This window comes from Diplotaxodon limnothrissa, linkage group LG10 (assembly GCF_057381915.1).
Source record: "Diplotaxodon limnothrissa isolate DT_005_m linkage group LG10, D_limnothrissa_male_GT1.1, whole genome shotgun sequence".
Classification (NCBI taxonomy): domain Eukaryota; kingdom Metazoa; phylum Chordata; class Actinopteri; order Cichliformes; family Cichlidae; genus Diplotaxodon; species Diplotaxodon limnothrissa.
In genome coordinates, this window is record NC_140605.1 from 32,528,772 (window position 1) to 32,545,135 (window position 16,364).

Consider the following 16,364-nt stretch of genomic DNA (forward strand, 5'->3'; position numbering starts at 1 on the left):
TTGCTTGTGATTATTTATAGATTTGTGCAGAGTTTGTAATGTCAACATTTCAGTCAGAACAACACCTCTGAAGATAATAAAGGGAATGAAAGTATTTCAAATGCTATTTTCACATGAGAAAGACCAAAGAGCTTGTCCACTATTTTGTGAAGGTAAGATTGATTACATGGCAAAACAATATAGATTTAACTGATCATTAAAGAAAGACAAAGGACAAATTCAAAGACATATCCCTTCTGACTCGGTCTAAGATATGATAGCACTACCTCTGTAAAACAAAATAGATTTTAACTGGCACTGAGAAATATGAACATATTACTCCAGTATCAGCAAATTTATAGTGGCTGCCTGTTCCATTTTGTATTGATCTTAAAATCTTACTAAGCTTTAAATAGCCATGTTCTGATTTTTATGAAGAACTTGTTAGTCTCCTATATGCCTGGGTGCTTACTTAGATTGGTGCATGGAGTGCTGGTTATTCCAAGGTCTCAGTTCATAAACAAAGGTCAGTATTTAGTTTTTTTATGCTTTTAACAAATCTGATATTTTTTAATAAAGAAAAATGCAAAACATGGCTTCTGTGAAGCCATTCATAACTATCAAGAAAAATGCCACCCACCTGTCTTTTCAGTCATTTTAGATATTGACTGTATAAAAACTAATATTTGTGATGTTTGTCATGTTTTTGTAGCAACAGAATCTTCAATGAACTTAAAAAAATAAAAATAAATAAAACTTCCCTGATTAATCACAGCTGAATTCATCTGCTGGACTCTACAGTATGTGTGTGCTCTAAATTGGTGTAAAAACGTGCATTTTAATATGTCTAATGATGACCATGATATGTTTATTGGATGCTGGGTCTTCAACTCTTCTGCCTAAATTTAAGAATTTGTTCATACTTGTACTGTTTATATGATTCTGCAGCTGCACAAATATGTATTCATGACTGTATTCATGAAGTAAAACTGTTTTGTTTTTTCTCCATGATAAGATAGAATAAGTACATGCTAGAAGTTTAATAATTCATCCTAACTTACTCTCCGATTTCTGCTTCATTTTCATCTCATCAATATTACTCTACCCTCACTGCATGCAAAAATCTCCAGGTTAGGGGTATTTCTGCAGTGGCTTCCACTGTTTGTCTGACCTTGATGGCATTAGACAGCCAATAATTTCTCGGGAACCATACTCAGGTATTGGATTTGCCACTCAGGTTGATGACTCACTCTGTCAATAAAAAAGTGAAAGTGCCGAATGAACTTTGGGCCTCAGCAGCTGCTGTCCTTTGCAGATAATTGTTAGCTTGCTGTGCAGGTTTTATCCCCAGACTGAGCAGAGATGATGAGTTTGCGTGACCTCTGTTTTATCAGATTTCCAATAAGATGTTTTCAGACATATACAGGTGCTGAGTCAAGGATCTGCCTGATCATAGGTTATCCATAGGTTGCCTGTTACTCTAGAGTAGCCGGGAACATATTCTCTCTGTTAAAAAATGACTAGTTTCTCACACAGATTGGGTATATCAATGGTATGATTGTTCCTTTCAGTCATATAGTTTGTGCAACAATGTTTGCATATTATTTTGGGACATATTTGAATTTATCCAACAGGTTGAACACAGTGCTTAGTTTTGAGTTGATTTTTTTCTTCTGTTCATTGTATTTTTATTCAGTTACATGAATGGATTTCTGTTGTTTGTTCTGCCTGTTTTGCATACCATTTATTGGCACCACTGACTGATACGCATTTTATTGACGCACATATTCTGCCTGCAGGCTTGTCTACTAAAAATGACACTCTTATACAACTATACAATTTTCTCATCTCTGCATGCAATTTCTCATGTGTCACATTTGCAAGTAAATTAGTAATCAGCATATGTGTCTTTTATTTCTTTCTTCTCTAAAATGTCATGTTTTTCTGCAGCTGATGGTGGAGACAACTCATCACTATGATAGTTGAGAAAATGAAAGTGAAGCTTCTAACTTAGCCACTGTTGTGATATGATTTATTTCAACCTGAACTATGTGAAATTAAACTAGTGGAAATGGCAAAAGATTTTTTAAAAAACAATGCAAAAGTGAAACCTTTGCTCCAATTTAAGTTTTAAAAATAGTTTAGTAAGAAAGACAACTTAACTATGTATAGCAGTTATTAAAACCATTTCACAGCTTTATACACAATAAAAACACGCTGATAAACTATAAAAAGAGCAGAGGGTAATAAAACTTACAGTAGAATCATGCGATACACAAGTGCAAAGTCAGTAATAAAATACTGTGTATTTAAGAAAAAAATATTTTAAAAAATAATTAACAATATTTCTTAAAGCTAACTATGTAGCGTGCTTCAGTTCGGCTGGTCATTCCACAACTGCAGAGTCCCTTTTAGTCTCCAAGCATGAGGTGAAAACAGTCAGCAGGTCCTTGCATGAGGATCCCAGGCTGTGCACCAGAGTCCTGAAATCCCGAGATTTTGAATCCAGTTTGCAAGAGTTTCCTAGATGAAGATAGTTATTACTATCGACTAAAAATAGCATATTTTTTGATGATAGAGATCTGAACAGATTTGAGCTCCTGGAAAAAAAATCTATGCAAGAATGTGGACATCATGCACACTCCATGCGGAGAGGTACAAACCCAAAATCTTATGCTGTAAACCACTGTGCTGCCAATTCTGGACCTCTCTGACCGAATGATCTGTAGATGTGTTTATGAAAAAATGGCCGCCCCTCCCGGAGCCTGGTTCTGCTGGAGGTTTCTTCCTGTTAAAAGGGAGTTTTTCCTTCCCACTGTCACCAAAGTGCTTGCTCATAGGGGGTCATTTGATTGTTGGGTTTTTCTCTGTATGTATTATTGTAGGGTCGACCTTACAATATAAAGCGCCTTGAGGCGACTGTTGTTGTGATTTGGCGCTATATAAATAAAATTTAATTGAATTGAATTAAAAGAGTGCACACTGGTTTCTTGCATTTTGTTTAGAAATCAACAATAAAATGATAATGAAACTTTTGGGAGACAGGGCTGTACCCTGAGAATTCCTTTAGCTGTTAGAGAATTGCCAACACATGCAAACAAGCAAAGTGCAACTTCACTTTTGTTTTCTGTAAATGGCATAAATATCTGTTGGTTTACAACTGTTAATCAGTACACATGAGAAAACTGCTTAACCTTGCCTCAGTAGTAGTTTAGCATAGCAGAACATTTAATGAAAATATAATTTTAAAAAAGAAGTTTTTACCTGTAATTTACCAGACAACACAAAATACATTTTGAAATGATGTTCACGTAATATTTAGTTTGTTTATAACATTATACAAAAAAGTTCACTTTAAAGTCTTTGTGCCTTTGAAAAAAGTATATTTTTAGTAAATCTACACACTGTGCAGGATTTTGTCCCTCCTCATTTTCTCAAGTTGTGCCTTTAAAGAACTTGGGGCCGTGAGTAAAAAGATAGCATTGACAAAAATATATAAATAAATGAAATAAAAACTGGATAGCTCATCCATTAAATCCAGCAGTATCGGCATCAGTATCAGTATTTTTACCGCAGTCAAATTACGTTTTTTCCTCTTATACATTTTTGAGGTCCAAGTCTTCCATCTTTAAAAGCTCCACATTTTCAGGGTTTCCACAAGGCAGTCAGGTCTCACCATCGTTCTCCCATCCTGACGATAAACAGAATCAAAATATTATCAAAATCACAGATTTTATAATAGGCATTTTAAAATGAACTGTGTCTTTGCACTCACTGAGCGTTTCGGGTGCTGGTGCTCAGGCAAGCATGTCCTTCTTTTATCTCCTTTCCCACGACAAGCTTGCGCTTCATGATTGGATTCTGGATGTCACTGCTTGTGGTCCCACCAGCTCTTCAGCTCTCAGGGACTGCACTAGATCACTGTACCACAGGGTATGTCTGGAAAGCTGTGTCTTATTCACTTGTAGCTTTCATTCATACCTTGACAACACTGAAACAAAGGGAAGATATACAGGTTCCATAAATTCTGAGACCATTATAGCTCTATTTAACAGGCTTACTGGGTAATCCTTAAGGAAGTTAAAAAAAAGGCAAACTAGCAAAACATTAATGATAATCGTGTTCGTGTCTAGTTTCTTCACCGTTGTTAAATATTATTGAAGTTGCATCAATAAATGTTCATCACATTGGGCGACATGAAATATAAATATTTTTTAAAGGAGTAAACTTCTTTAAAATCAATCATAGGATTAACACACTGCAGGCCACAAAGTCAAAAAGTCACGATTTTTACTTTTAGTGTGAACGGCCATGATTTTGGGTTTGCTTCGCACACTTTACAGTTTAACTGTGAAGTTTTGGCAAATGTTTGCAGGCAGATCAGCATCTTCCATGCAAAGTACATAAGACACCAGCATTATGCTAGAGAACAAAGCTATAGCGAAGAGATTTTCGGTACAGCACCGTATCTTTTTGCAACCAATTTCACCTAGGGAATGCCAGCAACCACTTGCAAACTGGTTGGGGAACACACAGGTTCCTTACTGACTGACGGTTGCCCAGGTGCAGCAAGGTCTGTGTGACCAGGGCTTTATGATTTATGAGCATGTTTTCCTTCTGTAGTGAGCCTTGACCCTGTTGCCTTACACCGGTTATGCTGGCTGCAAACATAACTACTGGAAGCAACACATACAACCCTGTATGGTGTTTTATGTTTATCAGCCAGGCAAGGACCACTTTTAACATAAAAGTATACTCTAAAATGTACTACCAATAATTTCACGAGTCTTCAGGCCACTACAGTAACAGTGTGAGAAATTAAAAAGCAAAGTAATTTGTCCATTTCAAAACAAAATCAAACATCTCTTCCCTCAGAAAGACTCACTTGAACAAAGATGACCTTTGAGTCATGATCGTTCTTTTTGGAAGACGTGTCATCTCACTGTTCAGTAAGCTCAGTTGGTGCCCTGGTTGAAGTGCTCCAGCACAGTGGTGTTGGTTCTTTCAAACAACCACAGCTGGCTGAGAGAGGCAGGGTCACACGTGTTCATGAAGACTCGCCGCTCACTCGGACTGCTATCAATACAGCTGTTACTGACGGGATGATACAGACTCTTATCCTGGAGGAAAGATAAACATATACATATTATACAAGAAGCTAACTTCTTCACAGGACATTTATTTCCTTCTTTATACAAAGAGAAAAATCTAATACTCTGTGATTAATACACATTTTAAAGCCTTATACTCCACAACGATTAAACCTATTTCTCAAACTTGTTGGTGTTCTATATGGCATATGTACGCATTACTACCGGCAGGATGTTACACTTTGCTCCTGCAAAATTTAAAGTGTCTATCGACCTTTTACCAGGCACACACTGAAATACTTGACATTTCAATTTTTATTTATTTTTTTATTTTTACTTTGGTGACTTTTTAACAAATATAAAACCTTCCTAAGGCCAGGACAGTTGGAGAGCATTGAATAGGATGAATTAGTAAATACACTAATTTTCTACAAGCAGTGAACTCTAGAATTTCTCTATTTCTGTTCATCATACCTTTCTGTACCGCCAAAGCTGGTTTCCCTTCATGCCGTGACAGTCATACAGGGTGACTGGGCTGCTGTGGGAGATGGCATCAAAGCACAGCTTCCTTGTATGTATGGGGTCACCCACCCGGATATCCTCCCTCCAGCCAAATGTTAACACCTGCAGGGAGCACATCTGAGCTGTAACAACATCTGACTGTCCTTCCTTTGTCTACGTGAAATTTCTACCTTTTTTTCTGTCAGATTGATTTTCTTGTTGAAATTGGGGTTATTATGGTAGTGTTGCAGTGTTACATGGTGTAGAGATAGTAAAGCCGATAAAATAAGCATTTTGGATTTATTTGATTTATACAATAGTTTCTCCACATCAGTGTTCAATCGATCTAGCCCAAATAGTTGGAGGTTACATTTACACTCAGGTCCATAAGTTTGTGGATGATGATACATTTTTTAGTAGTAATGCTGTACAAAACCACAGTACACTTAATCAATTAAGATATACAGTACACATATGAATCACTTCCTTTTGTCACTAAAGTTTTTACTGTCTCACCCATTAAGAGTTCATTTCCTATGATCTGTTACCAAATCCAAGTTCAACATTTGGAATCAAATCCAGTTTTTATTTTTATTGAACTTTTGATATTAAAAGAAAAATGTTTTGCCATCCTAAAACATATGGACTGCACCCTATGACCATACAAGCTGCAAAATGTTATGGATGTGATAACTGTACACATTTGGTCACCACATTCTAATTAGAAGTTTTGAAAAAACAAGCTGTTTTTCCACAGGGAAGCATATCACTTTGCAAAAGTTAGAATGAGGTAACTCATTCTCACTCACTCACTATGTGTTAATAGACCTCTCTGCATTGAATCATATCTGTTATTAACCTCTGTCTCTCTTCCACAGCATGTCTTTATCCTGTTTTCCTTCTCTCACCCCAACCGGTCGCAGCAGATGGCCCCGCCCCTCCCTGAGCCTGGTTCTGCTGGAGGTTTCTTCCTGTTAAAAGGGAGTTTTTCCTTCCCACTGTCACCAAAGTGCTTGCTCATAGGGGGTCATATGATTGTTGGGTTTTTCTCTGTATCTATGAAGTGCCTTGAGGTGACTTTTGTTGTGATTTGGTGCTATATAAATAAAATTGAATTGAATTGAATTAATAGTACTATTAAAATGTATCTCAATTAAGTGATTAGACTTAATTTTGTACAATTATAGGATAAAAATGACAGGGCCAAATGTAATTCAAATATAACAATTTAAATAATGGGACAAATGATCGTTCTTTTGCAGTATTATTTTGACACCGACGTCTTTTCTCCACCTGTTAATTTTCTTTTTTATTTGCTGTTTGTTTAATTTAGCCCAATTAGGGTTTGGCTAAAAATGAATAGCATGACATTAAAAAGGTCCACTTTCTGTCTGTCTGTTTAGTTTTTTTTTCCTCCTTAATATACCTTGTTGGTAAAAACACACTTTCATTAACATGCTACTAAAGTAAGAAAACAAATGAAAATAATTTACCTGAAAAAAAAACAGCTTGTTAACAACCCATCATGTTGCTAGAACATCATCTCAGAGGCTTTAGGATATGAACTGAAAACCCAATAAGCTCATTTAAGAGGGTGCCCTTACCTGTCCGTGACTCCACCCCACCTCACCACGGCCTTTCACACAGTTCTCCAAGCGGATGGGGCTCCCTGACACAAAGTGTTTGACCTCCATACACATTCCACTGCCCACATTCTGTATCTGAAAAGCACATATATAACTATGATAAACTGACATAAACCAGAAACCCATAAACATGCTGAGATTACAATACACAGTATAATCTCCGCTCTTAGTCCTACACAAGTAAATCCATACACTGACTGTAGTCAGCAGATTGATTTTCAGTTTTATCTTTTTTCTTAAGTTCTTTTTTGTGCACTTCACATGTAAAGGCTTGGAGGCATTTTTTGCCTTCCAGGAGTGTAACTAGGCACCGATAGGAATTGCAGCTTGTTAAAAATACTAAAAAATAGTGTGTTATTGCAAACGTGTTTCATCACTGTTTCTTGTCTTTTTATACCACTGAGAATTCTTTAGCGCGTACCTCAATCCTTTATACCTTTTTAACAATTCTTATCAGTAATCTATTTTTCTTAAATCAAAAAACCCTCAAAACATTACAAGTTGAAACCAGTAGAAACGATTTTCCTGCCTTAAGCTAGTTTTTCGTGAACTTGTTACAGTCACATAATACATTCATGATGAAATTTTACAGTGAAATTATAGATTTTTGTTAAGTCTGTTGAAAATTTCAAACTTTGGTAATCTGTTCCTAAAAGAAATTATTTTTGGCTTTGGCTGATCATAGGATAGGGTAACTAGAGTTGTTCATATTTCCAACAGCTTTACTTCTGTGGCTTCAGTTTGGGTACATTGAGAGCAGAATCTGAATATTGTGAATACACTAATTTTTCTTTCCATGAAATGAGTTAGCAAAAGAGCCCTAAGGCATGAAACATGATTCCCAGACAACAAACAGGGAACTAGAAGATGACGATATTTTCAAAAGAAAGCTGGAAAAATACTTTGACCTTTTCATTACGCAGAGTTAATTTTCATACATTTTGTAATAATTTTCATCTTGATTTGATATAATTATTCATCTTGCTTTTGCCACGAAAATATTCTCTGCAGCACAACTGAAACATGCTCATTAACTGTCTGTTTTCTGATACTAAATGATTTATTTGAGCTACACACCGCAGTATTATATAATATATCTATTTGAATTTATTTATAGCAGCAGAATACAATTTAGCATCCAGGTTCTGAGCTAATTACTTTCAGCAAATAGTTTGCGTACAAAAATTGGTGAGTGATTAGTAAATATTCCCTTTGTGGCTACAGGCGGATGCTCGGCTATTTAAAGGGGAGTTAATGGATTGGAGAAATAGGGAATTTTGCAGCAGATGTCAGAGGCATGTTACACATGTATGACCAAGTGCAGCTGGATGTGACTGTGTGGAGTCATGTTCCTTGAGCCAGCTGGTTACAATTGGGGGCTTGTCCGGGATTCTAAATGAAAAATCAAACACGAAACATACCCTATGCCTGTATAGTCTCTGGAATTATGAAAACACAATGGGAACAAAGTTGGATTCACAGATTTTTTAAAATGTATTTATTATTTTTTATTATGACATCTAACTGCAGACATGTATTCAGTTTAGCGATTCCATATTCATTGTACACACAAAAACCTTTCCAGATGTGTTTTTTCATTTATTTTTTAGTTTGTATCTCTATGCATACATCTATTTATTTAATTTCTCTACATATATGAAAGCAGTTTCATGAACTAATCCAGCTCTTACCTCTCCCCAAGCAGCAGCAGGAGGTTCTACTGGTGGATAGTGTTTGGGAAGATCCCAGGCCACTTCATTCATAAACCACTTAAAGCTTTTACAGTTTAATCGGGTCCTCAGCTCTTTCTGCGCTGTCATGTCACCTGCAGACAGGTGCCGATACTCAGGTCGACGCTGGTACACATACTCTGCGTATTCGTCCATCCAAACTTCTGCTACACGTTTTAGATTCTGAAATCAAGTTAAAAGGAGTTTCACATGGTTGGATTAATTCTTTAAAATAGTTTTTTGTTAGCAGACAATTCAAATTTCACACAATAGGAACCTCTAACACATTATCAATAATGGGAGTCATAAAAAAGGTTTAAGGGTCCACTTATGAGTAATGCAAACTTTAACATTCCCATTCTCTTCAATTTGTTGTGGCTTTATACTTTAATGCAGCGGTCCCCAATCCCCGGGCCTCGGACCGGTACCAGTCCGTGAGTCGTTTGGTACCGAGCCGCGACAGTTGAGGCTCAGGTGTGAAATGTATGGTTTTCAGGGTTTTTAACGGTTTTCAGCATTATTTTGTTATCGTTTTTATTGTTAACTCGGTTTTCCTCCATCTTTTCACGTGTGTTATGAATAAACCTTCTTTTTTTTTTGGTACTAGTTTTATTTTGTTGTATTTATCCGCAACACCTTAAAGGCCGGTCCTTGAAAATATTGTCGGGCATAAACCGGTCCGTGGCACAGAAAAGGCTGGGAACCACTGCTTTAATGCATCAACTATGTGTTGTGTCAATGGATTCTGAAGCTGTCTGTGTTTCCACCTGCAAACAAGTACCCTAGTATAGGTCCTTTAGTTCCTGACAGTGAGACCAATTATATGAATGTTTACCTAGTATGCTGGGGTTTTTTTTTACTGTATATTTGTCTCTAGGAATCTGCCAAGACAACGGCATTTTATTGCTGCCGTTTTTGACCATTGTATTTGAGCTACATATATTGAAACTGACCTATAGAGTGCTCTCTTTGATTCAGCTTTGATTGAAATGATACCTCAACAAACGGGAAAAAAAGAACTATCCGCTTTTATGTAAAGGGTCAGGTGATTCAGGGACATCAACATTTCAATGAAGCTAAGTTAGAGACTGTTCCTCAGAAAAACAAAACAAAGCCAGTTACTTTCAGCTACACACTGAGCTATACCGAGCCATGTTTCAGGCTGAGAGCAGAGGCATACATAATGAATGGTGTTTGGCTACACCTCAGATGATTAAGCACTTTTAGACAATTTCCTATTCTGTGTAGGTGCTGAAAAAAAAATAACAAAAGAACTTAAGCTCATTCTTCACAGTAGCACCTGGAAAGGCTATAAGTTGTAGATAGTGGATACCCTGCATATTTCTGCCTCTTGCCTGGTGGTCTTTTATGAGTGAATGCTGAGCAGACTGTAAAGTACACTGAGATGAAAGAGTAGTGTACTTAGCAGAGGATGCAGAAAATACAAACCCTGCACCACTCTGTGTGTGCATGCAAATGTATAGCATGTGTGTTTACATGCAGGGTTAATGTATGTTTCTGTTTACTTGTTTATTGGGGTTAATTAGCTAAAGGTTCATTTAAAAGGCAGGGATGCATTCAGCTTCACTGCTCAGTGGACTTCAGAGGCACAGAAGTTGCTACAGTGTGTGTGTGTGTGTGTGTGTGTTTGTACTTTTATGAATACACACTTACACATACACATATCTACTAAAAACATCCCATCTTCCATATAACGTCATAATTAGCAGAGATCCAAAAATCATGTTTCTGTATTGCTTTTAAACCCTGAGTGTGAATACAACAAAACACTAGTTTGTCAAAAATCTGTTTACCTAAATGTTTACTCTTGTTTGAAGCATGCTGGTTGACAGTTAATCATTCATTCCTTATTAAAAATCTTACTGGCAACAATAAGAATTTTTTTAAAGGGTAGGGGGTGGTGAGTGTGAGCAAGCATGTGATGGGATGCACCATAATCCAGATTGAATACTCCTTCTAGTACTCCTTAGGATATTATAGCATTATACTACCATATACTACTGTAATTCAGTAAAATCAGAATTATTAGTCTTTTAAAAAATGAAAAAAGGAGCTCCTGGAATGGAAAAAAGGATTTTCTTTAATTGATCAGGCTTTTTATCTCATTGACTAGTTCTCTACTAGTTTATAGAATACAATAAATTGTTGCTCTATGACTTAAATGTATCAGAAGTAATGTTAGAGCCTGTGTATTTTGCTTTTATAGTATGCAGAAAATCCATCACTGATCCACTGCACATAGTGAGAAGAATTACCTTTGCCAAGCTGATCCCACCAGGCACTTTGTAGGGGACATACTTCCTATAGATGTGTCCTACCCTGGAGCAAGGGATGTCCTCCATCCGACCACCACACATCCACAGCTTCAGAGACACAAAGAGAGGGAAAGAATACTTTCATCTGATGAATCTTTATGGTGTTTAGAAGCTTTGTCCATTTTAAGATTCAAAGAGATGCACAAAGGTAAAGCAAGGTGAAGGAAGGAGATGACGACAGAGATGAGCAGAAGACTGATGGCTGAGCAAAAGGAGGAATAAGGTACAGTGATTCGAAGAGGCTTATAAATCCTGGGAGACCAACAGGAGAGAGAAGATGTAATAAAGATGAGAGGACAGAGCAGAGGAGGCAGGGGGCACAAAACAAATTATGCCAAGATGGTGACCTGACTTCACCTAAGAAGGAGGACCAGATGAGAAAAGGTCTTTCTGACAAATCACTGATACAATGCTTATGTTACGACACTATTAGAATATTGTTGGTATTCAAAAAACACAACTGGTTTACTAAAACGTCTGCCGTTTTATGGGAAAACAACATTTTTGTTACTTTTTTAATAGCTTTTAAGTACCTTTGTCTGAAGTGTTGTCTGAAGCAAAAACAAAGCATCATTGCTTCTTTTTCTTTTTAGCTGTCTATCTGACATAACAGAGACATTCAACAGTGTGTCTTCATTTTAATCCTCCAGCAATAACAAAGGCAACTGTGATGATTTGCTTACTTGGCTTTCAATGAGGAAAACAGACCATGAGAAGAAAGGGAGGCTATGAAAGGGGCGAGAAATAAAAGAAAGACTTAAATTCAGCAGGCAGGATGGAAAATGGGTTTTGTTTTAGCAAAACTAAATGAATAGAAATGAGAAGCTCATTTGAAACATAAGTAAATACTATCAACACAAGTTTGAAGACAGCCAAAGAGAGAGGCAGAGAGAAAGAGTGGTTTGGTGCTGCTGGTCCTGCAAAAAAGTCTGCTAATATGAGACTAAACAGGCTAAACGTGGGGAAAGTTTGACAACTTAGACATGAGCGAAGGAAAAGAACATGTTTTATACATCACTTCTAGTTATACAGACATACATTTCATTAGTTTGCGTTTTTTAAATCGTTGAAGGATCGCGGCAAACCCTTTGAATGAACTGAGCCGATCTCTAACTGTAAACCTATTACTACACAGCAGTTCATATGTAGATGTGTAGATACAAAGAATTTTTTTTCTGTAGTTTCCTGAGATGTGTGGCTCAGTGGCTCCCACCCTGCAGAGATGATAACATTGAAACTATAGAGGAACGTAGAGCAGATTGCATCTCAAATGCTGAAGACTGAAATATCAGCTAGTTGTCCTTCCAAGTCATCAAGTGCTGTCAATTCATCAAACCCACAGGCATCTCAAAGATATGCACAGTGTCCTTTGGCACTGAGTTATGGTATTACTCAGACATGTCTCAGTAGCAACATGTCACATATGGATGCTTCTAAAGAATCTCTTGCTGTTACATTTAAATGAACTATTTAATGGATTTTTTCAAAGTTAATGTTAATGCTGCTAAGGTGTTTATGTAATAAACAAAAAGCTGATCTTTTCTTAAACCTAGCCAGCAACTTATGGGGAAGTGAAAACTAAACTTTTAAGCAAATCAAAATAAAACAGAGCAAAAACAGAATTACCTTTGCTGGTGGATCAAAGCACCATGTGCAAATCTGAGATTCTGCCAGATGTTTTTATTGTTGCACAGCTTTTCATATGGCCTGGTCTAGAACCAAAATCAATAAGCTAGCATACACAAACTGTAGATTATGTGAGGAAAAACATTTTTCGAAATGTGGATTTTGAAGTGACCTCACTCTCACCTTATGATTATGAGTTTTTTATTTTTTGTCCTGTCTACATCCCCTCACCCACAACTGGTCACAGCAGATGGCTGCCCCTCCCTGAGCCTGCTGGTGATTTCTTCCTGCCAAAGGGGGGCTTTTCCTTCCCACTGTCGCCACATGCTTGCTCATTGGGGATTGTCTGACTCTGAGGTTTGCAGCTGAATTACTGTACGGTCTTTACCTTGCAAAAAACTGCCTTGAGGCAACTGTTCTTGTGATTTGGTGCCGAACAAATAAAATTTAAGTGAATTTACAGGAGGCAAGGAAAAATAGAAGCCGGTAATTGAATCCCAAATGTTCAAGGAATGTTTAGTGTTTAACTTCAAACAAGTTTGATTATTATTCAAGGATTTTTAGTGATTAAAATACATTAAAAATATTTTTGGTTTCCAATGGATGAATCATTTTCTACGGGCTGCTCTATGAGATTTTTAGCAGTACCTGCATAGCAACACTTTTTTTTTCTTCTAGCAGTTTTTAATATCGCTTTTGCAATACAAGTAGATGAAATACCTATCCCGTAGGAACCGCCATAAAGACATGAATCTATTTGTGTTGGGTTTTAACTTTGAGACACTAATGTGTGCCAGTGAATTATTGATATACTTTGAATTATTCTGACAGTCTAAAAATATTAAACTGACAATCTGGTTGGCAACAAAAGGTAAATATTTCAGGTTCTGAAAGCAATTAACATAAACCTTGGCACACATGGCTTGAAAGTTGTATTTTGCTTTTCATTATGAAGACGTTCATTAAACATTAACATGTTTAATTGTTTTGCCAACTGCCGTTTCCAAGGGCAGGAATTAACAGTCAAGCTCAAGCCAAAACATAAAACCTACTCTATGTCAGGTTCAAACTTTAACCTCCTAAGAACCGAACTCTTCCATGGCATGCATTTTTAATCTCTCTTTGATATTTGGGCTGATTGGGACCCAATGAATGTAAAAATAAAGAATTGCCAGATTTTTCTTTTTTCCTAATTTTTGTTTCTAAGAAAAATGAGAGCTACATATGAGGATATTCATATAAAATTTAGATAGAACGGTAGCAGCATAATGTCCTCGTAAGTGGATACCAGGCCCTTGTAGAGCAAAACTGATTGTTTTGGTCTAAATAACCCAAAATGTGATATCCACATATGTGAACGCCAGGTCCTAGGAGGTTAAACACATTCGGGGCTCAAATTTTAATTAAACTTGCAGACTAAGCTTACAGACATTAAAACAATAAGACAAAACCACTGACTATCTAGAAATCTACAAAGAAAAAGCGCTATCAGGCCAGTTAATGTTCCTCTATAGCAGCTCGACTTTCATTAATGAGGCGTGTAATCTCGTCACATGAAAATGTGTTTCATGGTCCAAGTAACATTAAACTCATATATCGTCCAGGCATGAAGTTCTCATGACCCTGTGCTGTTATCACTGTCACTCTAGTACAGCTAGAGTCTCTCTGCTCACATGAGTGTTCACAGCTCAGTTCAAGAAAAGAAACTACAGAACCACTGAATTCACTCCAAATGCATAAATAAAATATGTTGCTGCAAGAAAAAAAATCCAGCACTGACTTAAAGTGCAACAAGAACTTGAGCTGTCTGTACTCGTGTCCAAGAATAAATAAAACATGAATGCATACAGTTTGATTTTCTTCTGTGTTTCAGTGGCCTGGTCATGTGTTTTGCCTCCACTGCATGAATAATAATGATCTAACAAAATGCTCGCAGCACTAAATCTAAAGTCAGTATACAATAGCATCAATTGCATTTTAATGCTCTGGGACTAGAACAACAATCTGAATGGACTGACCTTGTGTGGTTTTTTTGTTTGTGTGTGTGTGTGTGTGTGTGTGTGTGTGTGTGTGTGTGTGTGTGTGTGTGTGTGTGTGTGTGTGTGTGTGTGTGTGTCAGTGTTTTCTTTCAACAGGATGTTTTATGAGATGCCTTATGAGTCTGGCGTGACACCTGGACTAGATTTACACTGGATGGCATTACCTTGGCATGCTGAGGAACCTCGGAATAGTCTTTGACTGAGATTTGTCCTTTCACTCACACAGCTTCTTTGTTTTTTAGTTTTTTTTTTAAACCTGCACAGCGTTATAAAAATGGGAGCATCCCGTCTCAGGGTAATGCTGAAAAACTAGTCCAAGCATTTGTTACAACTGTAATCTGCTTGCCCTAAACGCACTCTGAAATGCCTTCACTTGATCCAAAACACTGCAGCAAGAGTCTTAAGAAGACCTAGAAAGAGAGCTAGTTCCCCAACAGAAGCTTCTTGTCAAAACCAGAATCAAGTTAAATTTGCCCAATCTTATCCTGAAAACCTCACAGTGAGCAGACAAAACAGAACATCAGCTTTTGACATTATTCTTCAACCAACTAGAGGCTGGACCAGGGTCACCTGAACTATTACCTTGCAGGCCTACTATAGATTGCTACAGGGCATCCTGAGCACTTCTCCATCTCTTCCTTTCTCTTACTCTCCATCCATTAGCTGTACGTTTTCTCTGTTCCAAAGTTTGAGTTTGTCCTGTTTATTATTTTATTTCTATCTATCACGACGTGTTTCCCCAAAGGGATGAGTTATATTTCTGTCTATATTATAGATCTCATCCCTTGAGTTGACTTTTATTGTGATTTTCTGAAATCACAAGTAAATTTAATTGACCAAAGACCAATATAAAAAAAACTATAATAAGCAGGAAGGGGAAAAATCCACATCAAACATAATATGAGCAAATACATATTATTTGATGATGTTGCCGTGGAAACAAGAACCAGAAAGCCAGTGTACTTTTTATTCTTTCAATAAGATGATTTTATCACAGGCAAGGGTAGAAAAGTTAGTCTGTAGCTGTCTATGTCCATCCAGCGCTAAATCCATAAATATGAAATAACATTCTTTTAAAAACATTTTTTTTTCAATTTATGTTTTTAGAAAAGTTTTACCCTGCCAACTATTTGGAAGTTGGCAAATGTTTTCTTTGAACAAATACCCCTTTTCTGGCTCCATCCATGGAGGTTTAATTATTTCTGCCTCCAGAGCAGCTCTGTCTCCAAATGTTTGCATAAATGAAGCTCGTCCGAAGCAATATAAAGACTCCGCAGTTGGTTTTATGCCTGCACTGTCCCTCTCACCCTCCCTGTGAGGTCACATTGCTTCTGCTCTTTGGGCCTTTATGTTCTGACATTATCTTGGTGTGTGAGCTGGAAATGCTTGGTGTTCCCACACCGCTGTCACCAGGATG

At 37.1% G+C, this 16,364-nt stretch overlaps 1 protein-coding gene across 3 annotated transcripts in view; it reads right to left on the reverse strand.

Annotated features, from left to right (window-relative positions):
• Positions 1-4,934: 4,934 nt before the first annotated feature.
• The window catches only part of LOC146624750 (polypeptide N-acetylgalactosaminyltransferase 10-like), a 91,611-nt gene continuing 80,181 nt past the window's right edge, over positions 4,935-16,364 (reverse strand). For all 3 annotated transcript variants that reach the window (XM_085364112.1, XM_085364113.1, XM_085364114.1), the window contains 5 exons: positions 11,223-11,330; positions 8,908-9,129; positions 7,175-7,291; positions 5,544-5,693; positions 4,935-5,099 (listed from right to left, as the gene is read on the reverse strand). In XM_085364112.1, coding sequence (XP_085220238.1) covers positions 4,935-5,099; positions 5,544-5,693; positions 7,175-7,291; positions 8,908-9,129; positions 11,223-11,330 — 762 coding nt within the window. The remainder of the gene's footprint in view (positions 5,100-5,543; positions 5,694-7,174; positions 7,292-8,907; positions 9,130-11,222; positions 11,331-16,364) is intronic.